This window comes from Phoxinus phoxinus (assembly GCF_949152265.1).
Source record: "Phoxinus phoxinus genome assembly, chromosome: 11".
Classification (NCBI taxonomy): domain Eukaryota; kingdom Metazoa; phylum Chordata; class Actinopteri; order Cypriniformes; family Leuciscidae; genus Phoxinus; species Phoxinus phoxinus.
In genome coordinates, this window is record NC_136886.1 from 1,921,983 (window position 1) to 1,944,094 (window position 22,112).

At 37.5% G+C, this 22,112-nt stretch overlaps 1 protein-coding gene across 7 annotated transcripts in view; it reads left to right on the forward strand.

The window, feature by feature from the left end:
* Nucleotides 1–22,112, forward strand: part of tox2 (TOX high mobility group box family member 2) — a 145,590-nt gene that overhangs the window by 69,674 nt on the left and 53,804 nt on the right. For 4 of the 7 annotated variants that reach the window (XM_079627973.1, XM_079627971.1, XM_079627975.1 and 1 more), the window contains 2 exons: nt 2,419–2,478; nt 21,494–21,751. In XM_079627973.1, the coding sequence (XP_079484099.1) occupies nt 2,419–2,478; nt 21,494–21,751 (318 nt within the window). Of the gene's footprint in view, nt 1–2,418; nt 2,479–21,490; nt 21,752–22,112 lie in introns of all 7 variants that reach the window. The other 3 variants (XM_079627974.1, XM_079627970.1, XM_079627972.1) reach the window with 1 other exon arrangement.

The window sequence follows — 22,112 nt, forward strand, 5'->3', positions numbered from 1 at the left end:
TGCAATCGTGCAATGCGTTGTGTGTGTGTGTGTGTGTGTGTGTGCGTGTGTGTGTGTGCATATGTGGATTTGATGAATCTGTGAAAGCTGATAACTGATATGATAGTCAATATTATAAGTCTATGGTGCCCCATAACCAATATCATGGCCAATATTATTAACGCATGGTGGTCAAAATCCAATATGATGCACTGCACTCGCAACCAAATCAATCCCTAATAACAGCCAATCATGTGGGCGGAGTCTCTCTGCAAGTGCACTGCACTCACAGCTGAATCAATCCCTAATAACAGCCAATCAGGTGATCATGTGGGCGGAGTCTCTCTGCAAGTGCACTGCACTCACAGCTGAATCAATCCCTAATAACAGCCAATCAGGTGATCATGTGGGCGGAGTCTCTCTGCAAGTGCACTGCACTTACAACCAAATCAATCCCTAATCACAGCCAATCAGGTGATCATGTGGGCGGAGTCTCTCTGCAAGTGCACTGCACTCACAGCCGAATCTATCCCTAATAACAGCCAATCAGGTGATCATGTGGGCGGAGTCTCTCTGCCAGTGCACTGCACTCACAGCTGAATCTATCCCTAATCACAGCCAATCAGGTGATCATGTGGGCGGAGTCTCTCTGCAAGTGCACTGCACTTACAACCAAATCAATCCCTAATCACAGCCAATCAGGTGATCATGTGGGCGGAGTCTCTCTGCAAGTGCACTGCACTCACAGCTGAATCAATCCCTAATAACAGCCAATCAGGTGATCATGTGGGCGGAGTCTCTCTGCAAGTGCACTGCACTCACAGCTGAATCAATCCCTAATAACAGCCAATCAGGTGATCATGTGGGCGGAGTCTCTCTGCAAGTGCACTGCACTTACAACCAAATCAATCCCTAATCACAGCCAATCAGGTGATCATGTGGGCGGAGTCTCTCTGCAAGTGCACTGCACTCACAGCCGAATCTATCCCTAATAACAGCCAATCAGGTGATCATGTGGGCGGAGTCTCTCTGCCAGTGCACTGCACTCACAGCTGAATCTATCCCTAATCACAGCCAATCAGGTGATCATGTGGGCGGAGTCTCTCTGCAAGTGCACTGCACTTACAACCAAATCAATCCCTAATCACAGCCAATCAGGTGATCATGTGGGCGGAGTCTCTCTGCAAGTGCACTGCACTCACAGCTGAATCAATCCCTAATCACAGCCAATCAGGTGATCATGTGGGCGGAGTCTCTCTGCCAGTGCACTGCACTCACAGCTGAATCTATCCCTAATCACAGCCAATCAGGTGATCATGTGGGCGGAGTCTCTCTGCAAGTGCACTGCACTTACAACCAAATCAATCCCTAATCACAGCCAATCAGGTGATCATGTGGGCGGAGTCTCTCTGCAAGTGCACTGCACTCACAACCAAATCAATCCCTAATCACAGCCAATCAGGTGATCATGTGGGCGGAGTCTATATACAAGTGCACTTACAACCAAATCAATCCAAAATAACAGCCAATCAGGTGATCATGTGGGCGGAGTCTATCTGCCAGTGCACTTACAACCAAATCAATCCAAAATAACAGCCAATCAGGTGATCATGTGGGCGGAGTCTCCCTGCAAGTGCACTGCACTCACAACCGAATCAATCCCTAATCACAGCCAATCAGGTGTTCATGTGGGCGGAGTCTCCGCACTGCACTCGCAATGAAATGGACAAGTTCATAATCAAGTTCATAAATAATACACCATTTTAACATTATTAAAAAAACATACCGAGTTACTGAAACAATCTGCCATAAAATACACTTGTTTTTTCAGATTGAGTTCTTATTTCCTTTCATTTATTTCTTCTTTACAGTAGTTCTGAGGTAAATTATCCATTTTCGCTTTCAGTACGGCTATAAGATAATTATATATTCAAACTCACATTGGATGCTTTTAATATTAAATAAAGCACATAATCAGTACATGAGATTATCATTGTCATAATTTGTATGTTGTTGTTCCAGCTGCGACATTGCAGAAATATAAACCATTTCTAAAATAGAATTATTGCATTTCGCCATCGCGAAAACATCAGAAAAACTCTGATTAACATGCAAAAAAATATGATTTCATCATGTTACAGTGTCGTGTCATGTCTGCTTAGGACAAGGTGTTATAAAGGCAGCATTCTCATTAAAGCAAATTGCAAATTAATATTACAATGTTTTTAATGCTGCATTAGAATTGAACCTGAAGAAGCAGAACATGCCTGTCGAGTTATGACGAACACTGGGGTTTGGCTCTCTCTCTCTCTCTGACGGTTTTGATGGAATTGTTCTTTCCCCTTTTCTCCACGTTCTGTCTGATATGCAAATCATTTTCCTTTATCTCAGCTGTCTGACCAATCAAACTTTAATCTTCTTCTCTCTATCTGCCCGCAGTTTGATGGTGACAACATGTACATGAGTGAGAACAACCAAGAGTTCCTCTCCCCGAGTCAGGTAAGAGTCGAAACCCTCAAACCTGGCGTTTGACAGCCTGGATTTACAGCTTTTTTTGTTCAATCTTAGTTCCTTATGTTAATCTTTTCCAGTGTTTTCAATCAAATAACATAGGAAATGGCTTTTTGTTCAGTAGTATTTTTGATTTTCGTGTGACTTAGAGACCACACAGCAAGCAATTTTGTGTTTTAAAGACGTCCAATAGCCGTCCAAACACAGCCCAGACGTCTAGGCTAAAACAAGGCAAAGTTTGGGCTGTCAGTGAAAGTTTAATAGACATCTAACCATCGCCCAAGAATAGACCAGTCATCAATTAGATTAAATGAAATGAAACCAAACAGCTTGTAATCACTGTTGACTTTGCTTACATGATGGAAAATCATACATCTCGCAAGTTATTTTGGTAATAACCAAATTCAAGGTTATTTTGGCTAGAAGTGTGTCACTCATAGCCGGACTATATCGGGTCTATAGTTACAACATAACATCTATATAGTTATAACATCTCGAGGATCCGGATATACTCATGATGAGACCAGGAACAAACGTGAAACTGGTTTAATGACATGCTCTTTAGGAATATTAATGGCCAAATCATAGAGAATATATTCTGCACACTGTATATTGGATATACTGTAGCGTTCGGTCGTAGTAGATCTGACAAAGCTCCTCTCTCTTCTTTTGTCTTGGTTTGTTTACTCGGAGACTCTTATTTGACATCCGTCTGCGGATCTTCTGCGCTTGACCAGTTCAGACTGATCACACACACACACACACACACACACACACACACACACACACACACACACACACACACACACACACACACACACACACACACACACACTCTCTTATTTCCATCTCATTGGCCATTAATCATAAGTCTCTTTTTTATTCAACAAAATTTATTGAATGATCTCTGACCTTAAATTAAATCGTCATGGATTTTTATGAGAGATTTTTTTATATATACGTATATAAATATAGATTGTAATGTCTATTTTTGGTTCATCAAGCGACAGTGGTGCTCAGTACGAGAAATAGTTATGCAAAAAACTGCTTGACAAGATTGAATGAATTATCTTGCATATGAAAACATATCAACTTGACATTCAAGGTTTGTATTATTATATTTCTGTCTTCATTTTTAATTGTTATAGTATTATATTAAAATGGTTTAATAATAAACTGGCAAAAAGAAGGCTGTGTTTCACAGCATGTTTTACTTCTGTAATGTATTCAGAGTCTGTATTTCACAGACATCACTAGTGCTGTGTGTTTATGTGTGTTTGTGTCTATGCAATTCACCATTCGCTGGGAGATTGATTGACAGACGATCTGACCAATCATAACGCAATGACAAAAAAACGGACAGGAGAGTTAGTAGATTAACATCTGTAGACTTGAACTTGAAAAATGGTGTGTATTGATGTCTTTCCGCGGTGGAAATAACAAACCTTCTGATATTCAGTTATGTTTATTTCGTGCTATAACTAGTTGTAAAGAGATTATCAGGTTACGTGTCTTTGCCAAGGGTTAATTGGGTTCAAAAGTTTAAGAGAAAGACTTTTTTCATTTAAACCTGAAAATAAAGAAACATTCTGATATCAAATTAATATATTAAATATACAACAAATATTATAGAAATACAACTGTTGTAAGGTTTTAAATAAAATACATGATTTAAATTATTAATATTAAAATATTCTGCATCATTTCTATAGGACTAATCAAATGTAAATTCATTAATTAATTAAAACCTATACATATATATTTTTTAGGATTTTTAGAAATAAGGATATTATAGAAATATAAATGTTATATTAAGTTTTATAAGTGTTAAAATGTAATATTAAATGTTAAAGGATTCTGCATTATTTCTATGTGACTAATCAAATGTAAGTAATTAGTTAATTTATACCTAAGAAATATAGAAAAGATTATATAAATATAAATATTATAAGGTCTTATAAGTATAAATACATACTATAAATTATAAAGATTTAATGACTGCATTATTTTTATGTATGTAATACATACATTATGTAAATTATGTAATATTTTTATGTGACTAATAAAATGTAAGTAAATGAGTTTAAACCATTCAAATCTAGAAATAAACAAATTTAGGGTTTTGAGGAATATAAAACATTATAGAAATAAATAGGTTTTACAAGTATAAATGGTAACACTTTACAATCAGGTTTAATGTAGTTAATGTTAGTTAATTTAATGCATGAACTAATGTTAACAAATGAGACCGTATAAATATATACTACAAATTATAAATGATTCTGCATTATTATTTACTTAATTTTAATTGGTCATGTAGACATATTGATATTGATCATGTGACTTTGTACAGACGGTTTGGAAACCCGTTGGAGAACATGATCATCCAGTTTTGTTCATTAATCTGACAATATAATCCATAATGACAAGAAGTGTATTCAATTATGCAAAAAGCCCTCAGGCCCCACTGTACACGTGAAGATAGGAGAGGCCGTTTGATCTCTTCTTTTTTTTATTCCGTTGTTACTTTGAAACTGATTCCATTTGAAAAGGTTCCATTGAAAACGACTGTCATGGAAACAGGCCTGATCCCGAACGGCCACACACAAGGCCAGTCCATCACACACTCACACACTCGTTCGGGTCTCGGATCAGGCGCCGCGTCCTTCCCAGGAGTCTTCACATTCACGTTGACTGAGCTGTCCTCCTGCGACCTTTGACCCCGTCTGATTGTAGGGGAGAGTTCGTCTCCGTTTGGCCCCTAACGAGCCCTGTGTGTGTTCAGGGTCACCGAGGATCGCCACGGTAACCGCCGCCAACAAAAGAGTGTGTAGTCCGCCGAGGGTTGACCTCCAGCCAACTCGCCCGATCGATAGTGGCTCAACAAGAGCGAAAAAAACGAGAGAGAGAGAGAGAGAGAGAGAGAGAGAGAGAGACAGGAGAGAGAGAGAGAGAGAGAGAGAGAGACAGGAGAGAGAGCTGAATGAAGCTGAGAATGAGAGAGACAGACTGATACACAGAGAATTGATTACAAAGAGAAAACATCAATGCTTCTTCTGTTCTGCGGGACGTTTACATCGCTTCCAATGTCACACTAGGAATATTTCTCCCAGAAATGAAACCTCTCTCTCTTTTTATTCACGCTCATGTCATTAAATTGACATTAAACACATTTAGAATGTTACAAAAGATTCTATTTCAAATAAATTCTGAACATTCTATTCATCAAAGAATCCTGAAAATGTGTCTTGAGCATCAGATCATCATATTACACTGATTTCTGAAGGATCATGTGACACTGAAGACTGGAGTAATGATGATAAATCCAGCTTTGATCTCAGGAATAAATTACACTTTACAATATATTTACATAGAAAACAGTTCTTTTGAATCGTAATAATATATCACATATTTTAACTATATTTTTTGATCAAGTAAATGCAGCCTTGGTGAACAGAAGAGACTTCTATGAAAAGCATTAAGAAATCTGACTGAAAGTGAGCATAGACTTCTTTCAAAATTGTTTTTTATATATATATTTTTTCCTGACACTTATAAATATAGTTCACACTTTGTATGAAATAACAGAATACTGGCTCAGACTGACACGAGGGTGAGTAAATAACCACAGAATTTCCATTTTTGGGTGAACTATCCCTTTAAACGTGATCTGAGTTTGAGAGCGCTGCTTCTGATTAGCATGCTAAGCCGTCCTCCAGCACTGTGTCAATTTACTCATCCTTTATCAGCTGAAGTTCATCTCAATGTGATAGCGCAGCGTAAATGTTAGTCTTTGCATTTGCATTCTTGGCTGAAGAAAGTAGCTGGGAAATGTCTCTAATGGACTCGCCGTTTGAGTATGCAGAAGACGTCGCGGTCGAGATTATAATCTCACAATTAGAGTAACAAGGTTTTATTGATTGCTTCCCGGAGCTTTGGTTGCCAAGCAAGCCTGTGATTAGAGAACGACTGAGAAACTCTTCCAGAGGAGCATTTGGCTGCTGATCGGAGACGTCAGAAGAGGGATTCTGTTACTGAGGGTGACGAGGGCTTCGTGAACACAGTTTACATGGATACGGATCCAAAACTGAACTGTCAGGGCCAAGAATCAGATCAGAACTAGCTAGAGAACTGTAGATGTTTACAGAAGGACTAGTCTAACTGTCTTTGAGTCTTTCACACGTTTTATCTGCCCTGCCGGTTATTATTTTGGTATCATTTATATAATATCATACTATTTATTTGAGCTTCATTCAAGAGATTCGTTCAAAAAAACGCTAATTCATCCAGTAATGAAACGAGCGAAGTCTTAATGAGTGAGTCATTGAATCATTCATTCAAGAGATTTGTGAAAAAAAAAAAAAAAAAAAATGCTGATTCATCCAGTAATGAAACGAGTGAAGTCTTAATGAGTGAGTCAATGAATCATTCATTCAAGAGATTTGTTCAAAAATGCTGATTCATCCAGTAATGAAACGAGTGAAGTCTTAATGAGTGAGTTAATGAATCATTCATTCAAGAGATTTGTTCAAAAATGCTGATTCATCCAGTAATGAAACAAGTGAAGTCTTAATGAGTGAGTCAATGAATCATTCATTCAAGAGATTTGTTCAAAAAACGCTGATTCATCCAGGAATGAAACAAGTGAAGTCTTAATGAGTGAGTCAATGAATCATTCATTCAAGAGATTTGTTCAAAAAATGCTGATTCATCCAGTAATGAAACGAGTGAAGTCTTAATGAGTGAGTCAATGAATCATTCATTCAAGAGATTTGTTCAAAAATACTGATTCATCCAGTAATGAAACAAGTGAAGTCTTAATGAGTGAGTCAATGAATCATTCATTCAAGAGATTTGTTCAAAAATGCTGATTCATCCAGTACTGAAACAAGTGAAGTCTTAATGAGTGAGTCAATGAATCATTCATTCAAGAGATTTGTTCAAAAATGCTGATTCATCCAGTACTGAAACAAGTGAAGTCTTAATGAGTGAGTCAATGAATCATTCATTAAAGAGATTTGTTCAAAAAACGCTGATTCATCCAGTAATGAAACAAGTGAAGTCTTAATGAGTGAGTCAATGAATCATTTATTCAAGAGATTTGTTCAAAAAAACGCTGATTCATCCAGTAATGAAACGAGTGAAGTCTTAATGAGTGAGTCATCATTAATGTAACTATCCACAATACACCTGAGAAAAAAAATGCATAACTAAATGTGCAGAACAGAAGTCATCATACTCCTAAAGGGACGATTTGAAACTTCAGATGAACTTCAGTGCACAGATAGCACATTTTATGAACAGAATAATTAATGCAAGCTCATATCAAAAACTAGATTCACTTTTCTGCTTTTAAATCTTCGTCTTGCTTCATAGACTGTCTCAGTGCATCACTGTACTGTAATTATTTTCTGTGGTAATTGACATCATGCATCATCGTACCTTTATATGCAAATAGCCTCTGTTCTGATTGGCCAACTCTTAAATAGTCTAGATTGAATGTATAGAATATGTATATGAATGTATAGTGAAAAGATCAAGATCCCTGTAAAAGTCCAGTGTATGAGAAGTGAGGTGTGTGTGTCCATGTGTGTGTGTGAGTGAGTTTGCGCTGTACTGTGACTGACTGTGATTTGGGGATCTGGTGTCATTGGCTCGTTTGCTCTGATTAAAGCGTCTTTGTGTCGACTGTAAACTCCCGCCGTATGGAGGAGCATTGCATGTGTGTGTGTGTGTGTGTGTGTGTGTGTGTGTGTGTTGCTCTCCCTGCTGGTCCGAATTACGGCTGAGTACATTACTATGATTTACAACTTCCTCCTGCTGTTTAGATTGAAAAGAAAGAGAGAGAGAGAGAGAGAGAGAGAGAGTGCGATGGCCCGTTCGCCCTGCCCCCTCGCCCCGCAACCACCACACATCTTTTGTGAAATGAAAACAAAGCACGAGCCTGCCAAAATATTTCTATAGTCGATTGCTGAGCAAGCAGAGAGTCTGTCAGAAAACAAAAGGCGAGAGAGATCGCTGGACGGCCGAGATTTGATGCCACAGCAAAACTCACATTCTCTCACAAACCGCCCTGAAAGTCTCTGATCACTGGCTGAATCTCATTAAACCCGCCACAACATGTCCAGGTCATATTTCTCCACTCCATTTATGTTTTGCATAAAGACAATAAAGCCAATTTGGGGACCATTAGGAATTTTTGCATTGCATGACATTATTTTCATGGCAATTAAGGACATTTAGGCTTTACCCTCAATCTCTAATTACTGGAATGCAATATTAGTCGCATTTTATTATTTGCATTCGCCATTGTTTTTTCCCTGTGGTCCACCAGTCACATGCATCGTGGTAGTATTTATTATAATGCTTTTACATATTATAGGGAAAATGCATTTTGCAAAAATGCAATTTATGCTGATTTAAACATTTTTTTTTAATGAGATTCATTGCTGATCATCATGAGAATTCAGAAGCAAAACATCTGGATGCATTAAAATAATGGTCTTTTTTTGGGGGGGGGGGGGTGTGTTCAGTTATCATGAGAATAATATTACAATGCAAAAAGTCTAAATATTTGCTTCATGCAAAATGTGATTTCTTGCTTCTTCCTTTTAATTTTAGGGCTGAATTATGTGTGCTTTCATGAGATTCTGTTTGGAATATTTCTCTGACACAGAACTGTTAACAAATGCGTCCGAGTGTTTATTCAAGTCGCTGGTGTTGCCAAGTCCTCTGATATCCTTCATTTGTGCCGGGAGTGATCGTGAAGTCCTTTATAGACTTTGATATCATCCTTCATATCATGTGTGTATATAATGAAAGTTTTTAAAGCATAACTGCTTATGTTGTGTGCTTTATGTTTATTAGGGGTGTAACGGTACGCAAAAATCACGGTTCGGTACGTACCTCGGTTTTAAAGTCACGTTTTGGTTCATTTTCGGTATAGTAAGGTAAGCAACTGCAAAACATTAAAATGCTGGTTGTTTACTATAAACTTTTTTTTAACAATTTGTTTACACTTTTTTAAACACACTTTTTAATAAAATATAACGTTAGGCTAATAAATAAAAAATATATAAAAAAAAATATATAAGAAATGAAAATACTGCTGCAAAGTTCTCCACTAAATAAAATACTCTCAAACCAATATTGGCCGTGATGCTAGCTAGCGAGAGGCTGGGCTAAAGCGAGCGTGCCGTGTATGTGGTGATCTTTATTTATGCGATATTATGTCCGAGCCCGACCCGAGAGTTAAAGTCCAATTTTTTTTCTCATACTAATGACACGTGTACGTTTGTTTGTGTGGAAAGCCCGCTTTTAACAGAAAGGCATTCGGAAATGTCCACAGATGAGCGCATCAGCGCTCTTAACACAGGCGCGCTTGCATGTGTTTCGTTGTCACAGCAACATAAACAAATTTCCGCACACAGGAAGACAGATGTTATGGTAATATTTTACATGTATTTGAATCACAAAAACGATTAATCAGATTTAATCAGTGCAACGCGGAGACTTCCGACACTTAATATGTTTGTGTGGAAACTCGGAATTGACGCATGTTCCGCACACAAAACTAGCCTAATTTACGTGAAAGATTGCATTCGGTGCACATGTGAACCGTACCGAAAGTCCTGTACCGAAACGGTCCGGTACGAATACATGTACCGTTACACCCCTAATGTTTATTAATTTTGTTCTATTTTTCTTAACACCCCACACAACACTTTAGCCATTAGTTGTTCTTTTCAGATTAAGATCAGAAGGAAAAGTCACTAGCAACATTTTCCATGTGCAAAACAAAACAAATTTAATTTTACAAGGATTTCAGCCTCTGTGATCTGGTGTATCATTTCATGTAAAAATATTTGATCAGATGTGCCTTTCGTTTAGACGGCGACGCCGTTTTTGGGGCTCAAAAACGCAAAAAAGTGAAAACGCTCCACCGTCGCGTTCCCGTCTAAAGGGCAAAAACGCAAAAGTCTGCTAGACAGTGAAGGCACCGATCTGCTCACGGTGCCTCTCGTCGCGTACGCGTTTACGTCACAGGCATGCGCAGGAAAATAACAAAACATTATCAAACTAAAATATAGTATTACTTTCATTGACAAATTTTTTTTTTTTATTAAATCTGTCATTTTTAAGCGACACGAGAAAAGCACTGAGGGTTAAAGCAGCAGCTTTACCGTATTAAACATGAAAAACAGTGTCAGCGTCTCTTTCACTTTCAGTGCTTCACATCGCCACCTAGCCGCCCGGAGTGCACACTACATCTAATTTCACTTTTGCGTCACCATTTGCACGCAGATTTCCCCCCATAACGCTCGTCTAAACGCAGAATAAAAAGTGATAACGCAACGCCACTTCTGCGTTTTCTCTTCAGATCGTGTCCATGTAAACATAGCTGTAGTCAGCTCACTAGTTTTTGATTTGATCAGCAATTAATGATCCTTTATAAACCCAATTTCTACAGCAATCACACGTCATATGCAGTTATTACTGAACGCTGTGCCGTAAGACACATACAAACACATCATGTATATATTTCATCTGAATATCTGCCTGATGTGTCCGTGTCTGTCGCTCTGACCTGTGTGTTCATCATTAGTTTGATTCCCTTTCGCTCTCGTTCTGTCTCTAACATTCACGTAGCGTTTCTCTTCCAGTCCAGTGTGCAGTAATAATGACCTGAGATTTCCCAGAATTCACATAATGCTCAAATGAAGTGCAATGACTGTGTCATTCCCCGTTTCACGATGATTGGATCATCTTACTATTTATAGTTGTTATATGAATCATATCAGTGTTTTTTGATATTGACAAAGACACAGAATGAACATATACAGTACATCTGACAGGTTCTGTTTTCATTTATTGATCCTTCCTGTTGACTCATTATAATCCACGCCTAACTAGTCTTATGTTTAATGGAAAATGATGCCAAAGTTGAGCAAACACGAGCTGTCAATCAAAAAGACGAGACTGAAAAACCTTCGGTCAGATTTCTTAATGCTTTTGATAGAAGTCTCTTCTGCTCACCAGGGCTGTTTATTTAATCAAAAAATATAGTTAAAATTGTGATATATTATTATGATTCAAAATAGCTGTTTTCTATGTGAATATATTGTAAACTGTAATTTATTCCTGTGATCAAAGCTGGATTTTCAGTCTTCAGTGTCACATGATCCTTCAGAAATCAGTATAATATGATGATTTGCTGCTCAAGAAACATTTATGATTATTATCAATGTTGAAAACAGTAAATGCCAAGTTCAGAAGAACAGAATTTTCTTGAAATAGTAGAAATAACTATATAAATGTTTTACTGTCAATAAATTCAATGCATCCTTGCTGATAAAAGTATATATAGTGTATATATATATATATATATATATATATATATATATATATCAAATCTTACTGACCACATATGTGTCTTCTTTCTTAATGCATGTTTTTGGTCTTATTGTGCACGTTTTAATATATATATATGTATATATTTTTTTTCAATAGTGCAGTATTACCTATAAGAATGAGAACAATAAACAAAATCAGAAATACATTGTATATGCAATTCAGAATAAATGTCTTCAAAGACATATATAATATGAAAAATGACTTTTTAAATAAAACATTGAGTCGATTCACATGTACAGCTGGCAGAAAATAACATGCTACTCGCGTCTGATAGTTATATTGCATGTCTTATTGTGGTATGTTGTTTGCATCAGCGTGTTACAAAAGAAAACCAAAAGTAAAGCACTTAATACAGTATCTTTTTGAAATGAACCGGTTCCCGATCCTAACGGTTAGTCCAGGTGTTGTGTTACGGTAATGCGACTCCTCTGTCCTGCTTTGTGTGACCAGACTGATATGATATTGTGGAGAACGGTGTGTGTGTGTGTGTGTGTCTGTGTGTGTGTGTGTGTGTGTGTGTGTGTGTGTGTGTGTGTTCACGCACGCACACATACGGGAGATGACGATAGTGAGGTACAAAAGAAAGTATTTTGTACTAGACTTTTCCTCCAAGTGCTGTTGAACTGCAGAAAATGGACTCGGCTGATGGGAATGTAAAGACTTCTGGATATTTCCGACTGTAAATTGGCGCTTGAGCATATGGTGTTTGAGTGAACACATTGAAGGTTAAATGTTTCGCCTCGTCCACATGCTCTCCGAATAATGTAGACTGGAGCAGATGGTATGTAGGCTGCACATTCACTTTATTTATGGGTGAATAAGACTGTGTGTGTGACTGTTGCAATTAGGTTCCATTTAGCCGGATATTTATTAATTATCTCTATCTGCAGACGCCCATAATCCAATCCACTGCTGTAAAAGCTGCTGATCTGTACATGCCTGTCTAAATGAGCACATATAGACATGAATAAATAAAGCTCATGATGATTATATCTTTCGATTTTATGAAGAAAATGTGAGTGGGGCTTGTGCAATATTGCTATTTGGTTGTTAGGGTGTTCTGGATGATTGACAAGACGTTGCTAGGGTGGTTTCTTAAGTGAATAGAGTCTAGATGCTTCACTTCGCAACTATTACAAGATAAAAGGGATAGTTCCCTCAAACTATCTGCCAGTAATTACACACACTCATGTCGTCAAGACTTTCGTTCATCTTCTGAACACAGATGAAGATATTTTTTATGAAATCTGAGAGATTTCTGTCCCTCCATTGACAGTTACGCAACTAACACTTTGACGCTTCAAAAAGTTCATAAAGAGATTGTAAAACTAATTCATATGAATTGTGCGGTTTAGTCCAATTTTCTGAAGAGACTCGATCACTTTATATGATGAACAGATTTAATTCAGGCTTTTATTCACATATAAACATTCATCAATGCAAACATCAGTTATGATAAACTGAAACTCAAGCATGTTCGCTTGAATTGCGAGAACCAATGAGGTTCATTCTCGTGTTACGCATCACGTTTGAGCTTCAGCAAGAGCCAATGAGGATCATTCTCGTGTTACGCATCAGGTTTGAGCTTCAGCAAGAGCCAATGAGGTTCATTCTCGTGTTACGCATCACGTTTGAGCTTCAGCAAGAACCAATGAGGTTCATTCTCGTGTTACGCATCACGTTTGAGCTTCAGCAAGAGCCAATGAGGTTCATTCTCGTGTTACGCATCACGTTTGAGCTTCAGCAAGAGCCAATGAGGTTCATTCTCGTGTTACGCATCACGTTTGAGCTTCAGCAAGAGCCAATGAGATTCAGTCTCGTGTTACGCATCATGTTTGAGCTTCAGCAAGAGCCAATGAGGTTCATTCTCGTGTTACGCATCATGTTTGAGCTTCAGCTAGAGCCAATGAGGTTCATTCTCGTGTTACGACTTTTTGAAATGTCAAAGTGGTAGTTGCGTAGCTGTCAATGGAAGGACAGAAAGCTCTCAGATTTCATTAAAAATATCTTCATTTGTGTTTCAAAGATGAACATGACATGAGGGTGAGTAAATAATGACAGAATTTTATTTTGTTTAATGAACTAACCCTTGAACCCTAAATAACACTTTACATTTTTACAATTAAAAACGCATGCATTTATATTTATTCAGTCATTATTTACTGCATTTATAAATATTTTTTTCCTTTGATTATGCTTTCAAAAGGAGGTTTTGTCATTTTCTGGGAACGATTGTATGTCACTTTGTGTGTCTGGTCTTCGGATAATTTATGATGGTGCTGCTGTCCGTCAGCCAAATAAAAACAGATGACGCTCCAAAAACATCGTCTTTGATAAAGACACACACACACACTGAATGGGAATCTGATAGATGTCTTTCTTTGTCTGTCGTTGTCGGGTTAGTGGGGGATGTGTGTGTTTTAGGTTAGATCACTCAGGCATCCATCACCGCATGTCGCTGGAGGTCTACAGAAAAATGCTTATTAGAAAAATCTGTCATTATGCTTTTAAACACACGAGCACATTACATTTGCCTCGCCAAACAAGAAACTTTCTGAGTTTTATTATTTGCACTTGAGTAAGTGTTCCTCCGAGACATTTGACTAATTCAGATATATTATTTTACGTAACAGGTGAAGCTGCGCTGCTTATTTTAGTTTTAATAAACGCGAATATTAATATAACATTCAAAGCACTCCATCATTTCTCTATAGAAAGTTTGGCTCCTTTAACGACTCTGGTTTCAGATTCCCGAACTGCATTCCTGTTCCTCACACACAGGGCTAGACGTTTCTGATTTAAGAGATCAGATGCATGAATTTCATCCTTCTGGATGATAAAACGTGAATAAAATCCCACACTGACGGAGGAACCCGAGCCATATCTAGATGCCCTTCAGAGTCGTGCGACTGGGTTTTGCACATGCATCAGAACATGTAAAAGTGTAGTTGTGGAAATATAATGGTCTTAATAAGCCAGATCGAAATAGATTTATGTCTGAATGGCATCTGTTGTGTTAAGACTGAAGCTCGCACACTCATATGTTGGATTTCTAATCAGCCCAACAGCATACAATGGCTTTAAATTGATGCCAGAGATAGTTGGACGCCTTCCCAACCTGAGAAAAAACTCTTCTCTTTTCATTATCCCATCATTTACGCCAACTAGCCGTTCATCTGTTTATGAAAACAGAAGGCGTTTGGTTGGTGTGCGTTTGCATTCGATCGCATGTACAAATGTGTGCGTCTTTCCAGCGACCAAATGTTTTTGAGCGTCGCAAATATTCTCAGGAATTTGATAGCGTTGGTTTCAAAGTGGCGTCCCCTCTTCAGTTAATGAAAGCTACAAATTGAAACCCTCAAACTCAATGCAAACGCCATCTTGCATCCAAATTGAGTTCTAATATCCTTGAAAATTGGATGGAGAGATTGAGGAGGAGGAGGAAAATGGAAAAAGTGGCAAACAAAGAGGGGAAAAAAACATTTGTCTTATTACTGTTGCGATGAACCTTAGAAGAGCAGCTTCTACATGCATTAAATGTGTAATACATATAATCACATCCTGAAGTGAGGCGGATGAATTATGTATTTTTCCCAACCGTTCGACATGGCACCACCTTGAGATTTACATTTTATCGTCAAGGACGTTCTTGCTGCTTTTGACAAACGTCCCGTCCCCTCCTGGTTTCACCACAAAACATTCACTGAGTCCATTGTTAGCATTTATCCTTAAAATCAGCATGACGTGGAGGGATTTGATGAGCGTGGCCTTTCATGCGCAGGAGAAGTGTGATGAGTCAGCCTCTCTCAATGAGCTTCAGGTAATGGAGTTTCATCTGCAGATTTAAAATACCTCATCTGACATCTCCTTACAGTGATGTACCATGGTACCATGTCCAAAGAACCCTGGTAGTAGTATTAATATGGTAGACTTTACAGTTACAGAAAGTGGTAATTTGGGCATTTTCCATGATGTTTTGCACGTGTACCATGATATTACTGTGGTATTTTAGATGTGTACCATAGTATTATCAAGGTATTGTAAACATGCAACACAGTATTATCCTTTGGACAGTATAGTGGTATTACCATAGTATTTTGGATGTATACCACGGTATTACTGTGGTTTTTTGGACATATTACATGAAATGACCATGGTATTTTGGGACATGGTATCACTGTGGCATTTTAAGTGTACACCATTGTTTTACCATAGTATTTTGGACATGCACCATGATATTATTGTGGCATTTTGGATGTGTACCATGGTATTATTGTGGTTTTTTGGACATATTACATGAAATTACCATGATATTTTGGGCCATGGTATCACTGTGGCATTTTAAGTGTGTACCATGGTTTTACCATAGTATTTTGGACATGCACCATGATATTATCGTGGGGTTTTGGATGTGTACTATAGTATTGCTGTGGTATTTTGGACATTTACAATGGTATTACTGTGGTATGTTTGATGTGAACTGTGGTAGTACTATGGTATTTTGGTAATTTAATATGGTTCTACCATATTTCTTTGGACATGCACCATGATATTATTGTGGCATTTTGGATGTGTACCATGGTATTATTGTGTTTTTTTTGACATATTACATGAAATTACCATGGTATTTTGGGACATGGTATCACTGTGGCAGTTTAGATGTGTACCATGGTTTTACCATAGTATTTTGGACATGCACCATGATATCGTGGCGTTTTGGATGTGTACCATAGTATTGCTGTGGTATTTTGGACATTTACCATTGTACTACCACAGCATTTTCGACATGCACCACATGGCTTTGAACATGTACCATGATATTACTGTGGTGTGTTTGATGTAAACTGTGGTAGTACTGTGGTATTTTGGTAATTTAACATAGTTCTACCAATTTTTTTCCGGACATATATCATGAAATTACCACTGTGGCATTCTAGATGTGTACCATTTTGGACATGTACAATGTGCACCATAGTTTTACTGTGGTATTTTTAACATACTATATGACCCTGGATCCCAAACCCAGACTGGAGCCGCACGGGTATATCTGTGGCGATAGCAACTATACATTGTATGGGTCAAAATTATCCATTTTTCTTTTATGCCAAAAATCATGAGGATATTAAGATCATGTTCCATGAAGATATTTAGTAAATTTCCTACCGTAAATATATAAAACATGTATTTTTGTGAGTGAATGCAGCACAATCGTGAACATAAATGCACAACTTTAAAGGAGATTTTCTCAATGTTTACATTTTTTTCCAGATTTTCAATAGTTGTGTCTCGGCCAAATATTGTCCTATCCTAACAAACAACACATCAATGGAAAGCTTATTAATTCAGCTTTCAGATGATCAATAAATCTCAATGGTGAAAAATTGACCCATGTGACTGGTTTTGTGGTCCAGGGTCACATATGTCACAGTGGTATTTTGTGTAACATTGTATTTTTTTTTGCACATGGACTGCAGAATATTTGAAAGTGCAATTACTGTATGGCCTCATCATGTTGTTGTGTTTCTAAGGTGTACAGTATGAAAGTACCACCGTATGATATTACCATCCGGCATGCTCAGAGTAGTTTTGTGACGAGGTCTTCATGTTATCAGTGTTTCCTATAGTTCTGCGTCAGCTGACACTGCCGGAGGTTCGTCTCATCCCACGTTTAAAGAGGTGGATGTGTGATCGTTCTGTTGGAGAATTCTCCCGAGGACTCGACGACAGTCTCTCTTCACACAATAGCTGCTCGCCCCACTGTTTACAACACACAATTTAGTTTCCTTCCAACAATTATGAGGGAAATTGAATCTCAGGAAATGTTCATTTTCACATCCATTAGAGCGGACAATAACAGGGGAGGCCTGGAGCCCACAAAGACATCTGTCTTCAAAAGGCCTGCAGAAGTGTATGGAAGATTAATATCCAGCCCGGCAACACGAGCGCATGTTTACTGCGAGACCTCAGATGTGTTACGCTGAATATCTGCTCATCTCAGAGCCAAAATCACCAGAGATCTCGTTCTTATCCGGGTTATATCTTCAACCAAATAATCGGGCAGATTGTTCTCCTCAGAAAAAGGCTGTAATGTCTCAAACTGTGATTTTTTTCTGAAAAACATCTAATACTAGCATGAAACATGCGTTTATGGCTCATATAGTCTGATATAGCTCAAACTCGAGGAGGAAAAACTGCTCAGTTTTATTCAGAGGCTCAAAAATGCAAAAATATGTAAAACTACTAACATAAAATGCATATAAATATCAATATCTGCCAGTAATATGTCTTAGTAAGATTATATTTAAATGCTTAGTGATCAAAGAACAATGATGATTGAGATATAAACCTTCCTCAAAAGCCTGATGGTCATATTTGAAACTCATGATTTTTCTAATAAATGATGATGGATACGCAAGATACCGAAGTTGCTTTAGTCCATTTGATTCAGTCCAAATATTACTAACAATATCAAAGTTACACTTCAGATCATAAAGACACGTGAAGCTCGAGCTGAAGGATGTTTGTACAATTAAACTTAAAGGGGTGTTTGATTATGATTTGACTTTTCTAACTGTAGTTAGTGTGTAATGTTGCTGTTTGATCATAAACAACATCTGCAAAGTTACAACGCTCAAAGTTCAGAGCAAAGGGAGATATTTGCTTTTAAAGAAATAGTTTTTTAAGGACTACAACAAACGGCTGGTAGAAACTACACGAGCTTCCTCCCGGGTTAGTGACATCACCAACCCTAGAATTTACATAAACCCCGCCCCCGGAACACGATTTATAGATTATCAAGACAGAATATGCTAATCAATGACTAAGATAAATACACATAATCTTCATAAATTCATCATCTAATCATTCAGAAATGTCCTGTTCTTCTACATGTCACTTCTTCTCGAGTCTCTCCATCATTGTCTGACTCCGGTTTGAACATAAACTTTGAAATGTTAAGTGTGTGTGTGTGTGTTTGTGAGAGGTAAAAGAACACAAGCTGTTGTAGCTCCGCCCCCTTGTGCCGGGAGCAGCAGCTCATTTGCATTTAAAGGGACGGTGCGTTTTTCCTCACCCTCAAAAAGTTTAACATGCTATATAAAAATATCTGTGGGGTATTTTGAGCTGAAACTTCACACACACACTCTGGGGACATCAGAGACTTATTTTACATCTTGTGAAAAGGGCATTATAACCCCCCCTTTAAAGACTTGTACTCGCTAAAACAGTCAATCAGACAGAAGGACTGAGGAGATCGAGTGCGACAGGTTTATCAGCAAAGTTTTGATCATTTAGAGGCTTTAGATATTCATGTTTTCATGTTTCAAATAAGACACAGCAGCTTCACATGGTTAAGTCTCATGAGCAATGGAAGAGTAATCTGTAAGGAATGAAAATGTTCTTCTGAGTGAGTAAGTCTCTTTCTTAAAATACCGTTTAGCGCTTTAGCCTCGCGGAGACGCTCGGACGGATGATGTATTTAGCAGAAGTTTGTGATTTGAGTAATGCGAGCGCGAGGCAAGGTGAACGCTGAGGTCCCACAATCCTTGTCTCTCCTTCTCCACGGCCGCCGCGTATTTGCTAAAAGTATTTGTTTGCAAGATAAATGGCCGTTCTCCAGGCGAAGATGACAGGCAACACAAAGATGATATTGAATTGATTTCTGAAATGTTGCAGAACTGACTGTTTGATGTATACGGGCAGACATGAATCATAAAAATTCTATTAAAAAAGCTCTTGAATGGTTGACAGCGGAATATTATTTCTGATGATTAATTTGACTCAGTCATTATGGACGGGGCTCCAGTCAGATCGCCTCCTACAGAATTGCTTTTCATTCCCTCTTGAATACCCCGTCTCTCTCTCTCTCTCTCTCTCTCTCTCTCTGAGTCTCTCTCTCTCTCTCTCTCTCTCTCTCTCTCTCTCTCTCTCTCTCTCTCTCTCTCTGAGTCTCTCTCTCTCTCTCTCTCTGAGTCTCTCTCTCTCTCTCTCGATTTACAGTGGAGGATCGTACATGGAATAGTAACAACCAATAAACATAAAGCTCACTTAGATTCCAGTGCTACTAATATGTGCTCTTTTTGTTCAGAAATTGAGTCTATTTTTCATTTGTTTTTAGAGTGTAATAGATTAGAGCCGCTTTTTCAGATGTTAAAAGAGTGGTGTGATATGTTGTGTCATGTTTTTAGTCAAGAAAGTTTTATTTATGGTCCAAAGTATCGATATAAAACAAGGAATGTTGATGTCTTTTTGAATTATTTGTATGGACAAGCTAAATTGAGTATATGGTTGACTAGAAAAGCTAAGATTGTGGGAACAGGTTCAACCAATATTGTTTTAACATACAAAGGTTTGATGTCTGCTCGTTTAACGGTTGAATTTGCCTACTATGAACTTGTTGGAAAATTGGTTACTTTTGAGGAAGTCTGGTGTTTAAATGGAATCTTATGCAAGATAAGTGATGGTTGTTTAGAAAAGACGTTATAATTTTTTAATTTTTTTTATTTATTATTTTTATTATATATTTTTTTAGTTTTATTTAGTTTATTTAAATTTTTTTGCGTGTGAGTGTATAATTGTGGAATTATGAAAATCTATTTTTAACTGTAATTAAAGGTTTTTGTAAAGTCAAAGTCTCTCTCTCTCTCTCTCTCTGAGTCTCTCTCTCTCTCTCTCTCTCTCTCTCTCTCTCTCTATTGATATGGACGAGAAAAAGCACGAGAGCCAATTGCAAACTTTAGCGCTATGAAAACATGGTCTGTGCTTCCAAAAGTTGATTGTAATAATGCCGTATTTCCAGCAACTTTCCGTGAAGCCAGATAAGAAGCTGCCAACTTATACGCGTCCAAAAATATAATTCTTACTTGTTCAACTGCATAATATTTATATAATTGTGTTTATGCCTTTCTTTACAAAGTAATTAAAGCATCATGTCTACTGCGGTTCATAATTACAGAAAGATCTGGGATTGATCAGACTTTTTAAAATGGGGTTTATTTTATTTTGTTTTATTAATTGTATTTGAAAATACATGTTTTTATATTATTTTATTTTAATTTAACATAAGTTAGCCTATATTTGTATTGTATTTGTTGTATTTGAACGTGAACAAAATACTTATGCACAAATAGAATAAATTACAACTTATGTAAAATAAAATTAATAAAATACAATTACAACTTAAAGATATAAATAGAATAACTTCAATACAAAAAATATAAATTCAAATTTTTTTTTGAATGAAAGTTATTTTATTATTTTATTTGAACATTATATATATATTTAATAAATTACCACTTAAATAAAATAATAAATTAAAAATGTATGTTTAAATACTATATATATATATATATATAGTATTTAAACATACATTTTTAAATTTATTATTTTATTTATCATTTATTGTATTTTTTTAACAAAGTTTATTTTTATTGTATTTAATATTTAAAAATGTTTTACTGTATTCATTTAGTTTGTTTTATTAATTAATTAAATTTAAATTAAATTAAAATAAATTTTGATATCTGCCAAGCAAACGCCTCAGTGACCCTCAGCCGATATAAAGATGTCCTGACCTGTGTTCCCGCAGCAGAATTACTCAGGACACGGCGGGGGGAGCGGGAACGGCGGAGGGGGGGGCGACGAGGACTACGAGATCCCCCCGATCACCCCCCCGAACCACCCCGAGCCTCACCTGCTGCACCTGATGGACCCCGAGTCCAGTTACCTGTGTCACTCCATCCCTCACAACGGCCTGATCAACCCGTACTCGTACCCGGAGCTGCCCGCGCTCATGATGTCCAACATGCTCGCGCAGGACGGCCACCTGCTGTCCAGCCAGATGCCCTCGGTGAGTCCCACAATGCACTGCAGCGAGATCCAGGCCTAGAGCGCCGCCTACACACACAGACCACATGCATCATGGGTTCGCTCCCGAGTCTGACACAACGGCTGTTACAAACTAATTACCTGGATTTATACGACACAGCGTCACATTTATCCTTTGTGGATCGGGCAATCCCAGAATGCACTGCAGTGAGATCTAGATCCAAGACGGCATGTGAAGTCTTTTTATAAATAATGTTAAAATGCTGAATAAAAATAGGTCCATGCAATTAAACTCTGACATTTATGTGTGCACTATGCATTTTTGTTTATAGCATAACAATAGCATTTATTACATATGATTTACATATAAATTATATAATATG